This window comes from Sorex araneus, chromosome 4 (genome assembly GCF_027595985.1).
Source record: "Sorex araneus isolate mSorAra2 chromosome 4, mSorAra2.pri, whole genome shotgun sequence".
NCBI classification, from domain to species: domain Eukaryota; kingdom Metazoa; phylum Chordata; class Mammalia; order Eulipotyphla; family Soricidae; genus Sorex; species Sorex araneus.
In genome coordinates, this window is record NC_073305.1 from 194,535,269 (window position 1) to 194,555,820 (window position 20,552).

Consider the following 20,552-nt stretch of genomic DNA (forward strand, 5'->3'; position numbering starts at 1 on the left):
TCTCTGCTTCTGCTGTCTTACTCAGTCTTCACCTGCTCCGGAGACACACTCCACCGCAGTGTGGTGAGATTCTCCCGGCAGCACGGTCAGCTAGCAGAGTGGGAAGTGACAAAGTCCTGGGGAAACGCGCTTCATCTCACAGCTTGAAGGAAAGTGCAGGGGAGCAGAATAGACAGGCAGACGGGGCTGTGTCTGCCATTCACCCACAGAAGAAATCGGGCCAAGCCACAAGGTGCCCAGGTGGCTGTGGAGCCACTTCTCCCTGTAGGGTGCAAGATGTAGAATGTTTCCCTTGCGATGCAGTGGGTTTGAAAGCCAGGACAGGGAGCAGACTTGTTTGGTTTTTTTTCCTTTTAGGGTTAAGTCCAGCAATGCTCAGGAGTTACTCCTGGCTCTGTGCTCACACCTGGCAATGCTTGGGGGGACCATCGGGGATGCCGGGAATTGAACCCGGGTCTGCTGCGTGCAAGGCAAATGCCCTACCCTCTGTGCTACTGCTCTGGCCCAGGAGCAGCCTTGTTAACCGTGTCTTGTGGGAAAGAGCCGGGGGAAGATAATGAGGCTGGGCTCAGGTGAGCTTGTATGAGGGAAAGAGCCCCAGGGTAGTGAGACCTGGTCCTGCTGACCACCTGGGTTACAGTAGGTACCGGCCTTCCTGCCCTCCACTGGCTGCTCCCATGACATTTGAGATCAAGGTGTGCCCCCCAGATAAATGGACCTGCCTTCTGGAGTTGTTATGGTTTTATTTTTTGGTTTTGGGTCATACCCAGCTGTGCTCAGAGTTACTTCTCCTGGCCCTGAACTAAGGGATCACTCCTGCCTCCTGGTAATGCTCAGTGGACCACATGGGATGCTGGCTGGGGGTTGAACCGGGTCAGCCATGTGCAAGGCAAGTGCCCTGCTCACTATACTATAACTCTCGCCCCATTGTCTTATTCCTTGGGTGTTTTGGCTATCTTTTGGAGATGGGAGGCTGGGGTTTGGGGCCACACCCAGTCTTGCTCAGGGTTTACTCCTGGCTTTGCACTCGGGTCATTCCTGGCTAGCTTGGGATCACATGGATTATCAGGCTGGGGTTTTGGGCCACACCCAGTGTTGCTCAGGGTTTACTCCTGGCTTTGCACTCAGGGGTCATTCCTGGCTAGCTTGGGATCACATGGATTATCAGGGATTGTCAGTGGCGTGCAAGACAAGCACCCTACCTATTGCACTATTGCTCCAGACACTTTAGTCTGTCTTGTTTTGGTGCCGTACCCAGTGATGCTGAGGGGTTACTCCTGGCTCTGCTCAGGAATCAATCCTGCAGTGCTCGGGGATTAATATGGAATACTAGGAATCAAACTTGGGTCGGCCACGTGCAAAGATGGTCTCTAGTGTGATGGTTGCACTTGCCTGTTCATAAGTTCGTTCCAGTAAGGAACACATGAAGACAAGCTCAACCTTGGGATCTGTGCTGTCACTCTGGCCTGAGTGTGCTTTTTTTGAGAGCCAGTGAAACATTAGTATCAGGATTGCCCTACACTTCCATTAACTGTGGCATGAATCTGAGCTGAAATAAACACATTGCCAGGGCAGATGGGGTCGAGCTATGGTTCACATCTAGAGTTACATCCTGGAATTAGACAGGGAAAAACCTCTAGGCCCCTGGATGGTGAGAAACTAAACATGAGGGCGTCACTCTGAGAGGCAGGTAGGTAGGCAGCCAGGGTACAGATGCGAGTGAAGAATTGGTAAGAGTGTTTTTCCCCAAAGTGCCAGTGACTCATTGGAGGAGATTCTGCATCACTATTCTGATATACATTTATGTATAAAAGGAATCGACTTCATTAAATATAGTAATACTTACCAAAAAATGCCTTAAATACAAAATCACAATTCAGTAAGATCGTCATTTTTTGGGGGGTGTTCTGGGGACCGCACCCAGAGACACTCTGACCCGAAAGCGAGCCAGTTCAGTGCTTAGGCAGGCCTGCTGACATGCTGTTGCTTGGGCCCAGTGGTGCTGGGTTAGGACTCGGGGCCTCTGCCTGCTACGCTATGCTCCAGCCTCTGAGCTGTCTCCCCTCCTGGCCCTACAGAGGTCTCTAGTGTGATGGGTGTGCTTGCTTGTTCATAAGTTCATTCCAGTCGGGAACACATGAGGACAAGGCTACACGCATGTCAGGGGCACTATTGAGTCTGTTTCTTTTCTTTGTCTTTAACCGAGTCAAGATGGAAAATCCGAGCTCACACAAAGAGGTAGTTGTGAATGGCAGTAAGAGCAACACGCTCTTTCTACTTAGCAATGGGTAATCATCCTGGATCTTAATCCAAAATGCCGACAGGCTTAATGTCTTATAATAATTCTTCAGTGTGAATGATGAACTAAGCTGCAATAATTCATTTTCTTCTCCAGGCACCAAGTTTAACTCAATGATGGATTCTGGGGCTTGAAAAGCAAATGGATCTTTCATCCAAATATTTTCTTTTAATGGTGCAAATTTCTCCTCTGGGAAATAGTGACCAAAGGTTTGAGACAGGGAAGCCAGGTGCCGCAGTACCTCTGACTTTATTTCCTGTAAACAAGCCTCATGAATAACATTCTCCTCGACATGTTGCAACAATGTGGGGAACATGTAGTAGCTTGGGTGAGGACCCTGCAGTCTGGCTTGCCACAACAGTAATGTCTTCTGGAACCCCAGAATATGTTCAAGATACTGAAATATATTACTGTTTCTCCCCTGTAGTTTCAAACTTAATTCCTCAAGAATGCCAAAAACATCACATAAATAGGCCAATTTTGTTATCCAAATGTCATCTTCGAATACAGTGGCCAAATGAGATTGTTTTTCCATGAGGAAAATGTAAATCTCATTCCGGAGCTCATAGACCCTGCTCAGTATCTTGCCTTGTGACAACCAGCGGACTTCTGTGTGAAATAGTAAATGGGTATGGTTGACTCCGATCTCTGAACAAAATATTTCAAGAAGTCGGCTGTTTAATGGGCTTCCTTTAATAAAATTAACAATCTTCACTGCATTTCTCAATACCTCCATTAGGCTGGGTGGGATTTCTTTGGACACCAGAGCTTCTCGATGAATAAAACAGTGATTCCAAAGAGCACAGTTACGGGTAGCTTCTAACAACTTTTCAATAACTCTGCTGTGTTTTCCGGTCATATTTGCTGCTCCGTCACTTGTGATTCCTTTACAGTTTTTCCAGTTTAGCTTATATTGCCCAACAATGCACTTTTCTAATTCAGCAAATAAGTCAAGTCCACTTCGGTGGGAGTTTAAGTTTAGACAACACAAGAGATCCTCTATGAAATCATCTTGCCACACGTATCTGACATAAACCAAGAGCACCGGGTAACTGGCAATGTCGGTGTTCTCATCCAGCTGGATGGCAAAATCGAGCCCGGACTGCAGCCGTGTGATGAGCATGGACTCTAAGTGTTTTGCAATAGTACAGATGCGACGTGATATTGTATTATCACTAAGCGGGATCGTTCTTAATTTATCAGCTGACTTATCATCAAAAATTGTACGGACCATATCCATACATGCCGGAAGGATAACTTTTTCTGCTGCGGTATGAGCCATTTTTTCTTTTGCCACACGGTAAGCAACTAAATAGGATGACAGTAAGGCTCTCTCATTCATAGTTGTGGACCGGCCAAAACATTGTGGGATTAGCTCAGGGTTACTGCCTTTCCTTTGGAAATGGTCTTCCTCATCGTCCTCTTCCTCTTCTACTTTCACTATCATGAGGCCTTCCATTTCCTGGGTGGCCTGGGGAGAGAGACCTGTGGGATCCCTGGATTCAGTGGTCATTGTTCAGATTTAAGAAATGGTGTCACTTGATCCAGCTGAGGGCTGTTTTCAGCACTCGCCTTTCTGTCCTAGAAAGTGGTTCATGAAATCAGCCTTCACTTTCCTGCAGGGTAGGGAATGGTAATAGCAGTGTTAAAGTTAGTCTGCTAGCACCACAAACAAGTATTGCTGAAGACAATTTACTGAATCCAGTAGTATGACATGGTGTGTGCCAAGAGACTGCCATTCAGCTTAGCTCTGTGCCACCCAGATCTAGCATGTGAGGCACCCCGGAAACCTAATGAGGTCCACGACTGTCATTGCTGTTTTCCAGATGAAGCAGAGCTGGGAAGTATTAAATAATGTGTGTAACAACAGAGCGTGTGTGGAAGAGCCAGTATTGAAAACCCGAGTCTTAAGTCCAGGGTGCTATCTATGTTGTCATTGCCATCTTCTCACTCTGTGTGACCTCGCTGCTGAAAAGTGACCAATAACAGCATGGTGTACGAGCTGACCCATGGGGCACAGGGATGATGACTTGTCTGTATTTCTCCCTTCCTGATATCAACAATTTTTCTTGGGTTGCCATTTATATTCTTGGGTTTTTTTCTGGGAGGAGGATGTGGCCTGCCAAGTAAGTGGTCCTTGGGTTCTGGGAGCCACTCCCAGTGATCTCAGCCAACCAGCCTGGAACCACCAGAGCCACACCTGCAGCTGCTCTCTCAGCTGGTGGCTGCTGGGAATCCCTGACCCCCAAGCATTTCTGTTTTCCTCATTTATGGCACTCTTGGCTCCTCATTGTCCAACTATATTTTCTTTGCTCATTTCCTTTCATTTTTGTGGCACTATCTTATTATTTTTAAATTTTTATTTATTTATATTGAATCACCATGTGGAAAGTTACAAAGCTTTCAGGCTTAAGTCTCAGTTATACAATGCTCGAACACCCATCCCTTCACCAGTGCATTGTGACACTATCTTAAATGTCACAAAATTTTTGGTTTTGGGGCCACACCTGGCAATACTCAGTTACTCCTGGCTCTGCACTCAGGAATTATCCCTTATGGTGCTGGGGGGGGGGGGGGGAAGGTGGCTGGGTCGGCTGTATTTAAGGCAAGTGCCCTACCCACTCTACTATCTCTGGCCCTAAAGTTTATTATTATTGTTTTGCTTTATTGGCCACACCAATGGTGCTGGTGGCTACACCGACTTTGTTTTTTTGGGAACGATGTAGTGCTGGGGACTGAACTCGGACCCCAGTATACAAAGCCTGCAAACTTATCTCCTCAGTCCTGGATCAAAGTTTTGAAGGTGGCAGAGGAGGAATAAAATATTCCCATAGGTTGTGCCTCACAGAGGCAACCTGAGTCTACAGAAGGGTACTGTAACCCAAGATAAATCAAGAACATTTTATTTTAAACGGGCCAGAGTTTTTTTTTTTTTTTTTTACTCGCTGTTTATTAGAGTTTTCCATCCCTGTCACTGCGGCGAGGGGGATCGCGGCACACTGCCGGACACACCCCCGCCTGTCCCCGCCCCTCCTCCCGGCCGGACCCACGTCTCACCGTGAACCCGCGAGAGCTCTGGGGTACTGGGAAAGAAAAGCACGGTGACTCTGGGGATCGATGGGCTTGGAGCCAGGCCCTCGGCAACCCAGGACCCGGCGTCACAAAAGCCGGAAATGCGACAACAGCCTACTTCCGGCTCTCGGCGGCGCTCCAGGGGTCTCTCTAGGAGCGCTGGAGGACTTCGTCTCCTAGGCCTCCAATCTTGGGGCCGGTTCGTGTACTCCCCTAACTCTAAGCGTCAGGGAGTAAAAGAGATTAAGCTCCTTTCGATATTGTCCTGCTTAGATAGCTTAAGCTTTTCTCCTACTTTTCTTGTGATAAGTAATCCAAGGATTCTAGTTATCAAACAGTACTCCCCTGCTCAGTGATTGCGGGTCCTCAGCAGTGGAGCCAGCAGTGGAAGGACGCTGGAGAGTTGTCTCAGGTGGACAGTTGCCCAGAGCGGAAGTGCTGGCTTTTCTGGCTCCCCTGAGTACAGAGCGCCACTTCATGGGCAGTGTTTTCAAATGACTTAAGGGCAACACTCTTCACTGTCCTAAAAAGTGCTTTGCTAATGTTTTCAGGGAGTTTTCACACACACACACACACACACACACACACACACACACACACACACACACAATATTAAGTTGTCAAAATATCAAAATAGGGCTGGAGAGAGAGTACAGGAGTCAAGGGGCTTACCTCAATCTGCTCACCCCAATTGAGTCCTTAACATGCCCAAGCACAAGGCAGGAGAAGTGCCCAGCTCCCAAAGGTAGGCTCTCCAAAAACCAAAATGCTGTCACAATAATTATGATTTTAAACGAAGAATAAAAACAACTGGTGACATGGTTTGCAATTTTTGTTTTTGTCTTTTTTTTTCTTTTTGGGTCACACCCAGCGATGCTCAGGGGTTACTCCTGGCTTTGCACTCAAAAATTACTCCTGGCAGTGCTTGGGGTACCATATGGGATGCCAGGGATCGAACCCGGGTCAGCCGCGTGCAAGGCAAATGCCCTACCCGCTGTGCTATCGCTCCAGCCCCTTTTTTTTTTTGTCTTTTTGACCACACCCGGCAGGGTTCAGGCTTCCTCCTGCTGGGGCTCTGGAAGCCATATAGGGTGATGGGGATCAAACCTGAGTCCACTGAGTTTAAGTGTCTTACCCTGCCCGAAGTTCTCTTTTTCCAGCCCCTAGGTGGTATTCTAAACAAACTTCCAAACCTTGAATATTTTCCCATTCTATGGTGTAGTAACCAATTGTCTTCTCTAATCCTTGTGCCTCCTTTCAATAATCCACTTTGTTCCTTTATTTGGTGGCTGGCTTGCTAACCAACAGTTCTTAGAAACATCATATTCCTGGGCTGGAGAGATGGTAGAGTAGGTAGGGTGCTAACACGGCTGACCTCGGTTTGATCCCCAGCACCCCATATAAAAAAAATCACATCCCTATACTTTCTCCATGTTTTATATTTCTAACATGCCAAGTTATCACTTTTTATTGTAATTTTATTGGGAGTTTGGGCCACACCCTTCAGTGCTCAGGGGCTATTCCTGACTCTGCTCGGAATTGATCCCCAGTGGTGTTTGAGCACCAAATGTGGTGACAGAGATCAAACCTGGGTCCACTGCATGCAAGACACGTGCCTTATTCTCTCTCCATAGGTGGTATTCTCTCTCCATCCCATTCTGTATTTTAAAAAATAGGGCCACATCCCACGATGTGGTGATCAGAGGTCACCAGGCTACATCCAACAGTGTTTGGGTATCACCAGGGATCAAACAGCATCTCAAATTCAGGGGCCAGGGGGATAGATAGTACAATGCGTCAGGCACTTGCCTTGCATGTGGCAAATCTAGGTTCAATCCCTAGTACCACATATGCTTCCCTGAGCACTGCCAGGAATGATCCTTAAGCACAGAGCCAGAGTAAGTCTTGAGGTGTGCTGGCTCCAACCACCCCCCAAAAAAGAAGAAAAAAGAAAGATGCTGCAATTTATGTTAATTCTACTGTAAGTCATAGGTGGTATGCTACCCGCTTTAACATGTAAAAGTAATATAGTTTAAGCAGAAAAATCGAGGATTTTGTAAACTGAGTAATTGTTTTCATTATCCTCACCTGTAAAAAATTCTTTTTCCCCCCCTTGTGGTGATGCTGGGAATTGAACCTAGAGTCTTGCAAAGACTGAAACTTGCAAGGCAAGTTGCTCTCCTCGCCCTCCCACCCATGATCCCGGCTCTTGCACCTGTGACGTCTGAAGAACTGTTGAGAGAAAAATGTGCTTAAATAAGTAGCTATCTGGGACAGAAGGAATAGCTTAGGGATACAGAGGGACAGATTCCACAACTTTTTCCGCAGTGTTTGTCCTGGTACTGGTGCCCGAAACCGCCCGTTAGGTCCGGCAGCTCCCACATGCCCCTGCCAGGGCGAGCCACCCGCTCTGTACGGAGCTGCGGGGATCAGCCGGGCGTCAGGGCAGGGCGAGTAGATGCGGTCGTTACGGGGTCACCTGGAGGCCGGGGGCCAGCTGCGTTCAGACCGAAGGGCAGGAGGCGGGACAACGGCCCAGAAGAGGCCAACCAGCGAGTGTCGCACGGGCCCGCCCCTGCGTCCCCGGAGCTCCGCCCACTCGAGGCTCCGCCCCGGAAGTGCTACCGAGAAACGTCGACCTCCCCGCGGTCTAGAGCGACCCGGACCGGCAGTGGCGGCCTAGGGATCGCGCTTCGGCCACGGAGGGCCAGTCTGGCCCACCTGTCCCCTCGGGTGAGTCCCTGGGACCCGTTCTGGGGTCGTGGTGGGGACGCTTCTGTTTTGGCCGCTCGGCAGGAGTCGGCGGCCCGGGCGCGGCGGGTGGCGGTTCCCGGTCTCCGCAGCCCGGCCGCGAGGGCCTTTTTCTCCTCAGGCCCGGTTCGGCCCGCAGCGCAGCCGGCCGGTGCCGGGGACCCGGGCCGCGATTTCTGTGAGGCCCGTATGGCCCCGGGGCGTCTCGGGGCGGCGTCTTCGCCCGCGGGGAAGCGGGCGCGGAGCCTGCTGGGCCCGGTGGGCCCGGGGCTCGCCGAGGCCCGGAACGGGGGCCCGAACCCCTCGCGTCCTTGGGTTTGAAGGACACGGGTCGTGGCCGGGCCGGCGTCGCAACTCGGCCCTCGGTGACTGTCAGGGTCGGGGGAGACCGAGGGTCGCCCCGCGCGGTGACCGACCGGGATAGGCCGCAGTAACCGGGCCCGGTGGGGGCGGGGGGAGCCCGGCCCTGTTGACCCCGGAGCAAGACGAGACGCCTAAAAAGAAATCAAAACCGTCCCCGCGCGTCAGCCTGATTCGTGGACCTGACGCTTCCGCGGGCGTCGTTTTCGAGCCGGCCGGTCTGGACTCTCCCGAGTGGGGCCATTGAGGTGGTCGCGGTTAGTCACCGGCGGAGCCGCAGTCCCAGCGCGGGGGCGAGGGGGTCGGCGCCGGCGCCTCCCGCGGCGCCCGCCTTCCCCGTGAGCGGTCACTGCTGTTGCTCCGCAGTGATGGTCATTGTCCTCCCGAGCAGGCATGGAGGACCTGTCGGCGCAGCAGGCGGCGGGATCGCCGGGCGCCCCGTTTCGGTCTTTGGAGAGCCCCTCCGAGGCGGCGTCCCCCGAGCCTCCGTGCATGCAGGACGCCGACATGGAGCTGGGACCCACCGGGGGTAAGGCGGAGGGCCGCAGGCCGCGGGAGAGGGCGGGGGGGGGGGGGCGCTGGGCCTGCGCCGGGAGGGGGGTGTGGAATGGAGGCGCCCCGTGACTCAGCTCCCTTCTGGAACCCTCTGTTGAGGAGCACCCGCTTCTCTCCCGGGAGTGGTGGTGGTCACTCTGTTCTGGCTCTTTCCTTCCCAACCATTGCTTCATCCTGCTCCAGAAGCCACGGCTGGGGTAAGGTCTGAGGTATGCTGCTTTCGCCATACACACAGCCCTTGCCTCACTTTCACTTCCTCACAGATTTTGAACCTGCCCCTCCCCCGGCTCCTTTCACTTAGTTTCATTTTTCCGTGATGGTCTCACGTGCTCTGCCACCTGCCATTCTGTTGCAACTGCAGGGTTTGTGTGACTCATCCCCATTTTGGCCAGGAAATGCTGGAGAGAGAGCTTCGAGGGCTGGAGTGGCCTTTGTGTGCAGGAGGCTCCGTCCTCAGCACCACAGGGTTCCCTAAGCACCACCAGAAACAATCCCTGACCGCCACCAGATGCGACCCCAAAAACCAAACCAGAATTTTATTTTTATTTTTATTTTATTTTGGTTGTTGGGCCACACCCGACACTGTTCAGGGTGCTTTCCTGGCCCTGTGCTCAGGGATGTTCCTGGTTCAGGGACAGGGGACTCAGGGACCGTACGTGATACTGGATATTGAACCAAGGTCAGGCACATGCAAGGCAAGTGCCCTCCCCACTGTACTATCACTCTGGCCCCCAAACCAGGATTTTTAAAAGCAGCCATTCAGTTCTCTGGTTGAGCAAAATCCCCGTGTGAAAGTACCCATCTCACATATTGACTGTCTGATGGCATTTTTCTGTGTCTCATAGATAGGTTACTCTGTCTTGCATTTCTTTTTGATTTATAAAAACCATATCATGGATTACTTCTGAGCAGCTGAACCCACAGTAACTTGTGTAGCAATGCTCTCTGTAGGAGCATGGGAAGGGGAGGAAGCAGATGACCAGCTTTGCACTTGGGGGCCTTACACACCGTTCCAGAGACAGTGCCTAGATTCAAAACAAATGTCTGGGAAAAGGTCAAGTTTAGCAAGTCACAGGGCCCTGGACAAGTCACTACAAGTCTTGCTGCTTTGCCCGTTTGCGGAACAGGTTAGAATGCTTACCTGCAGTGAGAAGACTCCCATCCTGAAGATAAAGCAAAGTTGGAGATTTCACAATTAAACTGCGTATTGCGGGGGCTAGATGTGGACGGAGGGAATGCAAAGTGCTGGGAGTGGACAGAAATCCCGGTCGGTGTCTGATAAATGTCCAGTGGTTTCCCTGGAACAGATTTGCTGTTGAAAAGGCTACCCCTGACCCCCTCTTCTGGAAGGGAGCCCTGGGAAGGGTTGCGCTCACTCTTGGCTCCTTTCTCCCCCCTCAGCTCCACCTGTTTCCCAGGTGCCTGCTCTTCCCCACGAGGGAAGCCCAGGAGACCAGGCAGCTGCGCTTCTGACAGCCAGGTACCAGGTGAGCTGAGGAACCTTCCGCTTTTCCTCAGGGACTGTTTCTGCTGATCGAGAGTGGCCCTGCCCTCATCCTGGAAGCTTTTTCCATAGCAGATCCCAGTCTGGAAGCTGATGCTCTTCAGCGATCCGCACCTCACACAAATCACCTTCCCTTCGCCCCAGTCCCAGCAGACACTTCTTTCTTTAACCATGGGGCTATGCTGGGCACTTCCTCCATGCCGAAGGGCTCCGGGACTGGCTCCCTTGGTTTTCATCTGCTCTCCCTCCTGCCCTACATAATTGTGCACAGGAAACTTTTCGGGTTCAGCTCCTTCATCCTCTGGCTGTGTTATGGTAGTGGCCTTATCCCCCAGAGCAGCCAGGTGTGTTATTTCAGGAGTTTGTGACATTCGAGGATGTGACTGTGCACCTTACTCGAGAGGAATGGGGATGCCTGGACCCTGTGCAGAGGGATCTCTACAGAGAAGTGATGTTAGAGAATTATGGGCTCGTGGTCTCACTGGGTAAGGACTGTTTCTTCTAGCCCCTGGGGAGTGCCTTCTTGTTTCTCAGTGGCTGTGAGTTCTCTGGGAGGGCTGAGTGCAGCTTACGCTCCAGTCTTAGGACATCGGACTCCTTGTCTCTAAGGTCATTTCTGGGAGTGGGCTTCCTTGCCGGGGGCTGTTCATGAAGAGACATTCTGCTCCTGTTGTCAGTTAATGTGTCCTGCTTTGGGGGAGGCGTCTGTTCCCTGTCAGGAAAGGGAAGCTTGCTTGTGCTTTGCCTACGTGTTCGCCTTCCCTGGCTTTATTTTTGCCAGGAGAGACTCAGTCCTCCTAGGCCCCCGCCAAGCCCTTTCTTTCCTGTTAGCTTAGTGCCTCGAGATCTGAGAAGGCCCATTTCCCTAGGAAGAAGCTTCTTTTAAAAAGAGGCTCAGTTCTTTTTGTTGAATAATTCTTCACCTCTTAAGATCCTGAAGTTACTCTCCAAGCAGGCAGAGTTTATATAAAAGCGTGCGCGGCGGGGGGGTGGGGGGTGCAGTGAGCCGCCCGTCTGCCTAGCCCTGAGTCCTAGAGAACTGCACCCTGCACAGCGGCCGCTTCAGGCATTTGCCTCACACTCAGGTGGGGTCAGTTCTTGTTGTTGGAGTGGTGCTGTCAGCAGCTGAGGTTAAGCAGCTGTGGAGAGTCATCAGCTGGGGTAATGGGACCCCATGTGAGCACTACTGCTCTTCTTTTTTGTTTCTTTTACCTTTCCCGTTCTTTTCTCTTTATTTATGTATGTAATTCAGCTTTTTCTTTTTCTCCCTCCCCCCAAGTACCGCCCCACCCCCCCAATTTTGCTTTGCTTATGCTGGTGGCATCCAAGTGTTGCTTTGCTTTTTGTTTCCTCTCAGGATTAGGGAGATCTTACCTTGTGGGGAGGCAGCCTGCCCCCTGAGAAGGTTTTTCAGTGGCTCTTTGATCTTTGTAGGCATACTTCTTCGCCTTCCCACCTCCCGGATTCATAGTGTGAATTCCTGCCCGGCCCTGAGTCATACCCAGGCAAGTGCTTTCTCTGGAGAAACACTTGCAGTCCTTTCAGCAGGAATCTCCAAGAGATGGCCCAGGTGTCGGCTCCCCATCGATATTGCGCGCCCCTGCTCGGAAACTACCTTTCCACGATTGTAAGATAATAAACTTGATTGATGGAATAGAGGCCCCCCCAGGATGCTACCAGTATGTCACATTGCAGACGCTCAGATGACCTGTGTCACGTTTCTAAGGGGCCAAGGAAGCCTCCGTTGAAACCAGATGCCTTTTGAACCCAGTTCATAGAGAAGCCATGGTTGGCGGTCGTCTACTCATGCTCTGAGAAACCACAAAGTTCAACTCCAGCTCATCAGTTATGATCCTTTCCTGATTTTCTCGAAGGTGGACCCTGTGCTGTGTGCCCCTCCTTTTCTTTTGTGAAAGAACCCGGTGCCTCTTCTGTTGTCTCACTCTTGACCCTTGGGCTTTCCTTATGTTATTTTGTGTTTTAGACTTTCTTTAAATCCCAGTGGCCCTCTCCAAGGTCCTACCTTCATCTCCCTTAATCTTTGTGGTTGAAATACAGACGAATGCACTTAAATGGCCTTTCCTGATCAACAGTTGCTTAGCTCCGTCCTTGATGGAGGGCAAATGGGATGGCAAGAGTTCAATTTCTTTATTTCAGGGTGTCAAGTTGAATGTATATTTAACACCTTTATAGTCTGTAAAGTGATATGTAATTGTAAACTATTGTTAATTTTTACCTAATTACATAATATCCAACCATTCAAAACCTGTCTACTTTTTGGAGTACAGAAACTTGTGCTATTGAGCTGAATGTCATCCCATTTCCACTGTTCTTTCAGTATACAAGACATATGCGCACACTCCCAACAGGCACAGTGCGGACAGTAACCCTCCTGCGGTCACCAATGATGGAGTCAGCAACATCATCTTTGTAATTATTTTTATTTATTTATTTTTTTTGGCTTTTTGGGTCATACCCGGTGATGCTCAGGGGTTACTCCTGCTCTGCATTCAGAAATGACCCCTGGTGCTTCCCGGGGAACCATATGGGATGCCAGGGATTGAACCCAGGTCGATTGTATGCAAGGCAAACACCCTGCCTGCTGTACTATCGCTCTGGCCCTATTCTTTGTAATTATTTTTACAGTCCTTGGGAAATTACTCTTTTACTTGTAATTTTAGCATACTCTACCCAAAATATAAATTTATTCACTTACTGATCTGGTTTAATGATTTGTGCTATAAAACTTATGAATTAGTCCTTGACATAGCTATAGCCCCATATTCTAGTTAATATTTTCCCCAAGGCAGTAGCTCTAAATATGGTATAGCATCCTCCACTGTTTATAAGTATGAGGTTGAGTGTGGGCTTTGCATGCTTAGGCCCAGGTTCAACTTCTGCCATTGAATGGTCTCCTGAGCACTGTAGGAGTGACCCCCCAAACACCAAGTAGCCTTTGAGTACTGTCAGGTGTGATCCAAAGGAAAAAAAAAAAAAGTGGGTAAAAAGCCACGGTTTCATTACCAAATTCAAAAAGCCTGGTCTATTAGCAGTGAATTCCTTCCTTGGGGGACATGCCCAAATGGACATTATCTGTGATTCAGAGCTGGAGATGAGATCAGCAAAGGGGTCTGGACTTTCATATTTCATAAACAAGTGTTTTATTAGATGACAACATTTATCAAAGTTGTAGTTAACAACTCAGGAGTGTTTGGCATGCCCTTGCATTTTTAAAATTTAATTTTGGCGTTTTGGACCATACCCGGCAATGCTCAAGAGTTATTCCTGGCTCTTCACCCAGGAATTACTCCTGGTAGTGCTTGGGGGACCATATGGGATGCCAGGGATTGAACCTGGGTCGGCTGTGTGAGAGGCAAATGCCCTCCCCGCTGGATTCTAACCCTGGCCCCTCCCTTGCATTTTTAGTATCTTTTATTGCCACAACTATTTACTCCTTTTGGGGGGGTGTCCAAGGCTGCACCTAGCACTTATCAGGGGTCACTCCTGGCAATGCTCGGGGGAACATACTGTGGTCCTGGGATCTGACCACGATCAGCCATGTTTAAGGCAAGGGCTTTGTAACCCCTGTGTTATACAAACCCCTATGACCCACAAAGGCATATTTACAAAGCATGTTTGTTTGGGGCCATACCCAACATGCTCAGTTACTACTGGCTCTGCATTCAGGAATTACTCCTGGTCATGCTTGGGGAATTATATAGGACACTGGAAACTGAACCTGGGTCAAGTGCATGCAAGGCTAGCGCCCTACCCACTGTCTATTGCTCTGGCCCAGCAGAGAGTTTTGAACCTGAGAAAAAGGTCTTCAGGCCAACGGCAAGAAAAACCTTACCATTTTTTGTGATCTTGCTATGATAAATTGAAAAGAAATATAAAGTGGAATCATATTTAGGTTCTGTGTACAGCTGTGATCTTGTATCTGTGATACACTTACATATGTAAAACTTGGAAAATAATCTCTCTGAATTATGCCAAGGATTAAATAAGGTTGTTTCTAAATACCTGTCTGTGGTTACTTAAATTATATTTGAGAAAGACAGCAAGTGATTGGAACTCTAGACTGTATTTTGTAATATGAACAAAAATGTCAGGCAAGTGTCCAAATTTTGTTTCGTTTTGGAGGCCACACCAGTGATGCTCATGGATGACTCCTAGCTCTCTTAGGGGTCAATCCTGGTGGTGCTGGGGGAACATGTGCTAGGGATCAAACTAGGATTGGGGGCCCAGAGAGAGCTGCCGTGCATGCAGCTGAGCAGGTTTGATATCCAGCACCACAGTTGGTTCCCTGAAGCCTTCCAGGAGAGGTCCCTGAGCGCAGAGCCAGGAGGGATCCCTGAGCACTGCCAGGTGGCCCCCACAAAACCAAACTAGGATCAGCCACATGTGAGACAAATGTCTTTACTTCTGTATTATCTCTCTGGCCCTCAAAAAAACCTTTTTTTTTTTTTTTTAAACATTGGTATTTCCTAAACGAATATTGTTCAGACTGTTGCCTTGGTTGTTTAGATTTAATTAAAAAAAAAAAAAAACACTTTGGTTTTGGGGTCATACTCAGCCATGCCAGGAGATACTTCTGCCTCTATAATTTGGGAGTTGCTCATATTCATACTGGGGGATCATAGGTGGTCTGAGGACGGAACCCAGGCCTCACGCATGCAAAAGCTCATCATATAGAAGCATCTTTCTGAGTGTAGGTATTTATTACCAGGAAAATGTCCTTTCCTTGACACTAAGTAATGTAGGTTTTTATTGCAAAGAAAATGTTATTTCTTTGACACTCAGTAATGTATTGGGTCCCAGCTATTTTTTTTTTAGCAGCTATTTTTTAAAAAATTCTTAAAATGTGTGTGGGCCACACCTGGTGATGTTCATGAGTAACTCATAGCTCTGCACCCAGGAATTACTTTTGGCAGTGCTTGGGGGACCATATGGGATACCAGGGATTGAACCCTGGTCGGCTTCCTGCAAGGCAAGCACCCTACCTGCTGTACTATCTCTCCTGCTCCTGGATCTCTTTGAATTAAAACATCACTCTAAATCTGTTCATTTCTAGTTCTCTATATATTGTTCTATTTTTTGGGGGGTGGGGGCGGGGCCACAGCTGACGTGTGTAGGGGCTACTCCAGGTGGGGTCTCAGGCTCTTTCTAGCAGTGCTCACCTATAGGGTGTAGGGATTGAGCCTCAGACTCTTCCCAGCAGAGCTCCCAATCTGGCTCTTTGAGCCATCTCCTGGGCTCTGCTCTCTTTGATTTTTTTTTTAGTTGAATCACTATGAGATACAGTTACAAAGCTTTCATGTTTGAGTTTCAGTCATATGATGATTGAACACCTATCCCTCCACCAGTGTATGTTTTCCACCATCAATGTCCCCAGTGACTTCGATTTTTTTTTCTTTTTTTTACACCCTGTTAGTCTTCTGTTCTCTTTCTGTATGGATTAAAATTTAAAAATTTTGGGGGGCTGGAGTGATAGCACAGCGGGTAGGGTGTTTGCCTTGCACGCGGCCGACCTGGGTTCGAATCCCAGCATCCCATATGGTCCCCTGAGCACCACCAGGGGTGATTCCTGAGTGCATGAGCCAGGAATGACCCCTGTGCATTGCCGGGTGTGACTCAAAAAGCAAAAAAAAAATAAAATAAAATTTTAGGTAATACATTATTTAGAAATAGTTTCTGAATGGACAAGTTACTTATGCTCTCAGAATCTTAGTTTTCCCTTTTGTAAAATGGGTACAATAATAGTTTCTGCTTCAAAATTATGCCTAGTGTTAAGTGAGGGAAAACTTGTAAGAGTTCTGCACCTACCAGTTCTGCTCTAGTAAACCTTAGGAATCTTATATAAACCTCTTTGATTGTTGGTGATTTTCTTACACCTTTTTTTTTTAAATTTTTTATTGAATCATCATGTGAAAAGTTACAAAGATTTCAGGCTTAAGTCTCAGTCATACAATGCTCAAACACCCATCCCTTCACCAGTGCCCATGTTCCACCACCAAGAACCCCAGTATACCTTCCACCCCACCCCCACCCCCGCCTGTGTAGCTGATAATTTGCACTTTACTTTATCTTTACTTTGATTACATTCAATATTTCAACATAAAACTCACTATTATTATTTGGAATTTTCCCCCCCAAATTGAATCCGCTGAAAAGGCAGCATTTGATAATTTGTTTTCTCTTGCTGAGAATGAAGAGATATGAGGCTGCTATTGTGGCCACGTGGTTTTGGATTTCTGTATTTTAGTAGCTAAGTCCAGGGAAATTTCTGCCAAAAATTGCATCATTGCAAGCTTGTACCTCTGTTTAGTGGGCCTTATAAGATGGCGGTCGCCACGCCACCCTGCCAGAAAGGAAAAGCCGAGAGAGAAAAACCTTTCCCCTCCTGGGGTGGCGTGGGGCTGTGGCTTAGTTCACAGTCTGGAGGCATTTCTGCAAGAAGCTGCTGGTGCCGAAGGTAGTTAGATGGCCTCTGGGATCATGGCCATTCAGCAATGGAGGGGCTGCACATGTGCAGCCGCACGGATCACATCTGGGTGGAGAGCGGTGCCAGAACCCCCTTCTTACACCCTTTGAAGATACTATTTTCCTTTTTTTTTTTTTTTATTCAGTTTCTATTTATTTCCGGCATTGACTCCAGGGGCCTCTAATACATGTGCTAGATCTCTGAGCTACATCCCTAGCTCCCAAAATGATCTTTGTTGTGCCTCTGTTTTTAAGCATAGATATACAGTCACTGTCACTGTCATCCCGTTGCTCATCAATTTGTTCGAGCGGGCACCAGTAACGTTTCTCATTGTGACTTATTGTTACCGTTTTTGGCATATCCAATACGAGACGGGTAGCTTGCCAGGCTCTGCCGTGTGGTGAGATACTCTCAGTAGTTTGCTGGGCTCTCCGAGAGGGGAGGAGGAATTGAACACGGGTCGGCTGCGTGAAAGGCAAATGCTCTACCACTGTGCTATCGCTCCAGCCCACATATACAGTAAATAGCCAAATTTGTTTCAGTTGTCAAATCACCAAAATGTTTGATATTGTAAGGTGTAAAGTGGGGCTGGGAGGTAGCATATGTGCATCTAACCAGGTTCAGTCATGGCATTATGCAGCCCCTTGAGCATCGCCAGGTCCAACCCAGGAGGCCTCTAGCACTGCCAGCATTGCAGGGCCCCAGCAGCTTTACAGCTTCAGGTCCTTGCTTTGAATCGCCAACCCAGGAACCACAGCTAGGTTCCCTGGGACTCCTGAGCCGGACTTGGGAGGACCCATCTCACCCCCATGATTAGAAATAAAGCTGCAAGATGGGCCCAAGAGATGATTTGGTGGGCTGGACTGCATACTTTGTATGCAGGAGGCTGATGCTCAATCTGCAGCACTGCATGGTTCCTGGAGTACCATCGTGAACCCCCCCCCCCAAAAAAAAATTACAAATGTTATCGGTGGGGAAAGAATTATCCGAATTTTGAGTGGAATACTTTCAGCTTCATGGTACACTGACTTTTACTTTTTTTTTTTTTTTTTTTTTTTGCTTTTTGGGTCACACCCAGCGATGTACAGGGGTTACTCCTGGCTCTACACTCAGGAATCACTCCTGGCGGTGCTCGGGGGACCATATGGGATGCTGGGAATTAAACCCAGGTCGGCTGTGTGCATGGCAAATGCTCTACCTGCTGTGCTATCACTCCAAAAAAAGCCCCTGACTTTTTCTTTGTGTTTGGATTTTGGGTCACTCCCAGCTGTGCTCAGGGGCTACTCCCAGTTCAGTGCTCATGCTCAGAGGTTGCTCCCTATCGGTGCTTGGGGAACCATGTGGTAATGGGGATTGAACCCCTGTTTCCTGCATGCAATTAATATACTCCAGCTCGTTGAACTGTTCTCCAGCCTTACACTGACTTTTTTGGGGTTTGGGGGGCTGTATCTGGCAGCACTCAGAGACTACTTGTATTTTTCTACTCAGGGGTCTCTCCTAGCAGCACTCAGGGGACCATGTACAGTGTTGAGGATCCACCCAGGGTTGGCCACAGGCAAGGCAAGTGCCTTAACCCCTGTACTATCAGTCTCTCCCATCCTGAACTGACATCTTTAAACTTAGAAAAATGATTTTGTTTGACATAAGGACTTATCTAATTGTCTAAAAGGAGAATCGGCTCTATTAATGCCTAAAAGGAATTTGGGAACACAGTAAATGTTTACTCCCAACTTTTTTTTTTTTTTTTTTTTGTGGAGGTATGTTGGGACCATATCTGGCTGTGCTCAGGACTTACTCCTGGTTATCTGCTCAGGAATCACTCCTGGCGGAGCTTGGAGACCATATGCAGTGCTGGGATTGAACTCAGAAGAGCTGCATGCACAGCAAGCACCTTGCCCATTCTGCACTCTCTCCAGATTGTAACCTTTTTTTCTCTGGTGGTGGTGGGAGGAGCTGGGCCAGACCTGGCAGTGCTTGGAGCTACTCCCAGCTCTGTTTTCTTTTGGAGTGTGGGGGCACACAAGTGATGCTCAGGGGTATCTTCTGTCTCTGCACTCAGGACTCACTCCTGGTGGTGCCCAAGGGATCATATGAGATGCCAGGATCAAACCTAGGGTGTGTGCAAGGCAATCACCTTACCTGCTATACTATTTCTCTAGCCCCAGCTAATTTGGGGGGCTGGGATGTAGCGCAACAGTAGAGCATTTTGCTTGTATTTTTGAGACCCTGAGTTTTTTTGTTGTTGTTTTTGGACCATGGTGGTGCTCAGGGGTTACTCCTGGCTCTGCACTTAGGAATCACTCCTGGTGGGCCTGGGGGACCATATGGTATACCAGGAATGAAACCTGGGTCAGCTGTGTGCAAGGCAAGTGCCTTACCTGTCCATTTCAGCTCTGTTTTGAGGATTGCGCTTGGCAGGCCTCAGGGGAGCCTGTGGTGCTGGTGATCCAAGCTAAGCCTCCTTCATGCAAAGTATGCACTCAGTCCATTGAGTTATCTCTCCTACCCCAGAGACCCCCCCCCCCTCAAATCACTTTTTTGTATCTGTTCTTAACCTCCCTGCTCATAGGCTTTTACAGGGCATGTTGAGAGGGCAGCTGTTATCTATTACTTAGCGACCCTTGAGCACTAGATTAGCACAGTGAGATACAGGGCCCCCTGCTCTCAAAGGGTTTCTAAGTAGCAATGGTTACCCCTGAAGTGGCTGGGAGGGGAGGGTAGCTCAAAGAGGCAGGCAGGGCTTTTGTTCAGGAGACTCTGAGTCTGAGTCTGATCCCTGACACCGAATGGGCTCTGGAATGCCCCGAATATTGTCAAGTGTGGCCCTGGTTGCATCTGAGCACCATTAGGTGTGGTCTAGTGGCCCCTGAGCATTATTGGGCCGCAGCAGCTTCCCATCACCAGGCCTGAAGATTGAACTGTTTGGTTTGCTTACTGTCATGCATACTTGCCCCCAGCCCCCTGGGCATTGTTTGGGAGGTCCCTCACACAAGAAAAGTACGTGAAGCCAGTCTTAAAAATCTATGACTCCACTCTGTAGTGACTGGTCAGAATTAGAGGAATTAAAAATGCATTTTGTATATTTTCAGTAAGTGAAGAGAGAGGCAGGCTTTGGCTATGAGCTTTTTGCCTGATGAGGTGCTTGAACCCTTTGCCCCCTTAGCATGGCTGAGAGTGACTCTGGGTCCTCCAGCATGCACTATATATCTTTAAAAATAAAGGGGTAGAGCCGGAGTGATGGGATAGGATTATGTAAGGCCTGCATGAGGCTGGCCCTTGTTCAGTCTTTGGCACTCTATATGCTTTCTCACCCTTCTTCCCAGCACAGTCACAAGTAGCCTCCGTAATGCTGGGTGTGGCCCAAGCCCTATGCTCACCCCCGAAATTAAAAGGATTAAGTCCTTAGCAGTTCTTCATAAAAAAAAAAACACCTTATATAAAAGATCATTTCTATGAAGATAGACTTTTATTGTATTTTATCATAGTTCCTATACTCTGCAGTTAGAGTGTGAAGTCTTTGAGGGGTG

At 48.8% G+C, this 20,552-nt stretch overlaps 2 protein-coding genes across 6 annotated transcripts in view; one reads left to right on the forward strand and one right to left on the reverse strand.

Moving 5' to 3' along the window:
• Window positions 1-52: 52 nt before the first annotated feature.
• Window positions 53-5,456, reverse strand: FAM200A (family with sequence similarity 200 member A). The gene is made up of 2 exons (XM_055136119.1): window positions 5,357-5,456; window positions 53-3,915 (listed from the first exon to the last, which is right to left on the reverse strand). The coding sequence occupies exon 2, from the start codon at window positions 3,810-3,812 to the stop codon at window positions 2,085-2,087; it is 1,728 nt and encodes a 575-aa protein (XP_054992094.1). The 5' UTR covers window positions 3,813-3,915; window positions 5,357-5,456; the 3' UTR covers window positions 53-2,084.
• A 2,300-nt stretch (window positions 5,457-7,756) lies between these two features.
• ZNF655 (zinc finger protein 655) overlaps window positions 7,757-20,552 on the forward strand; it is a 28,785-nt gene continuing 15,989 nt past the window's right edge. For 2 of the 5 annotated variants that reach the window (XM_055136114.1, XM_012934672.2), the window contains exons 1-2: window positions 7,981-8,104; window positions 8,874-9,011. In XM_055136114.1, coding sequence (XP_054992089.1) covers window positions 8,876-9,011 — 136 coding nt within the window. In that variant the 5' untranslated portion in view covers window positions 7,981-8,104; window positions 8,874-8,875. Of the gene's footprint in view, window positions 8,105-8,873; window positions 9,012-10,438; window positions 10,525-10,899; window positions 11,027-11,975; window positions 15,595-18,222; window positions 18,586-20,552 lie in introns of those variants that run through there. The other 3 variants (XM_004617341.2, XM_012934697.2, XM_055136117.1) reach the window with 3 other exon arrangements.

Excerpts from the sequence above, each read along its gene's own strand:
- FAM200A (XM_055136119.1), bottom strand. The coding sequence starts at position 3,812 with ATGACCACTGAATCCAGGGATCCCACAGGTCTCTCTCCCCAGGCCACC.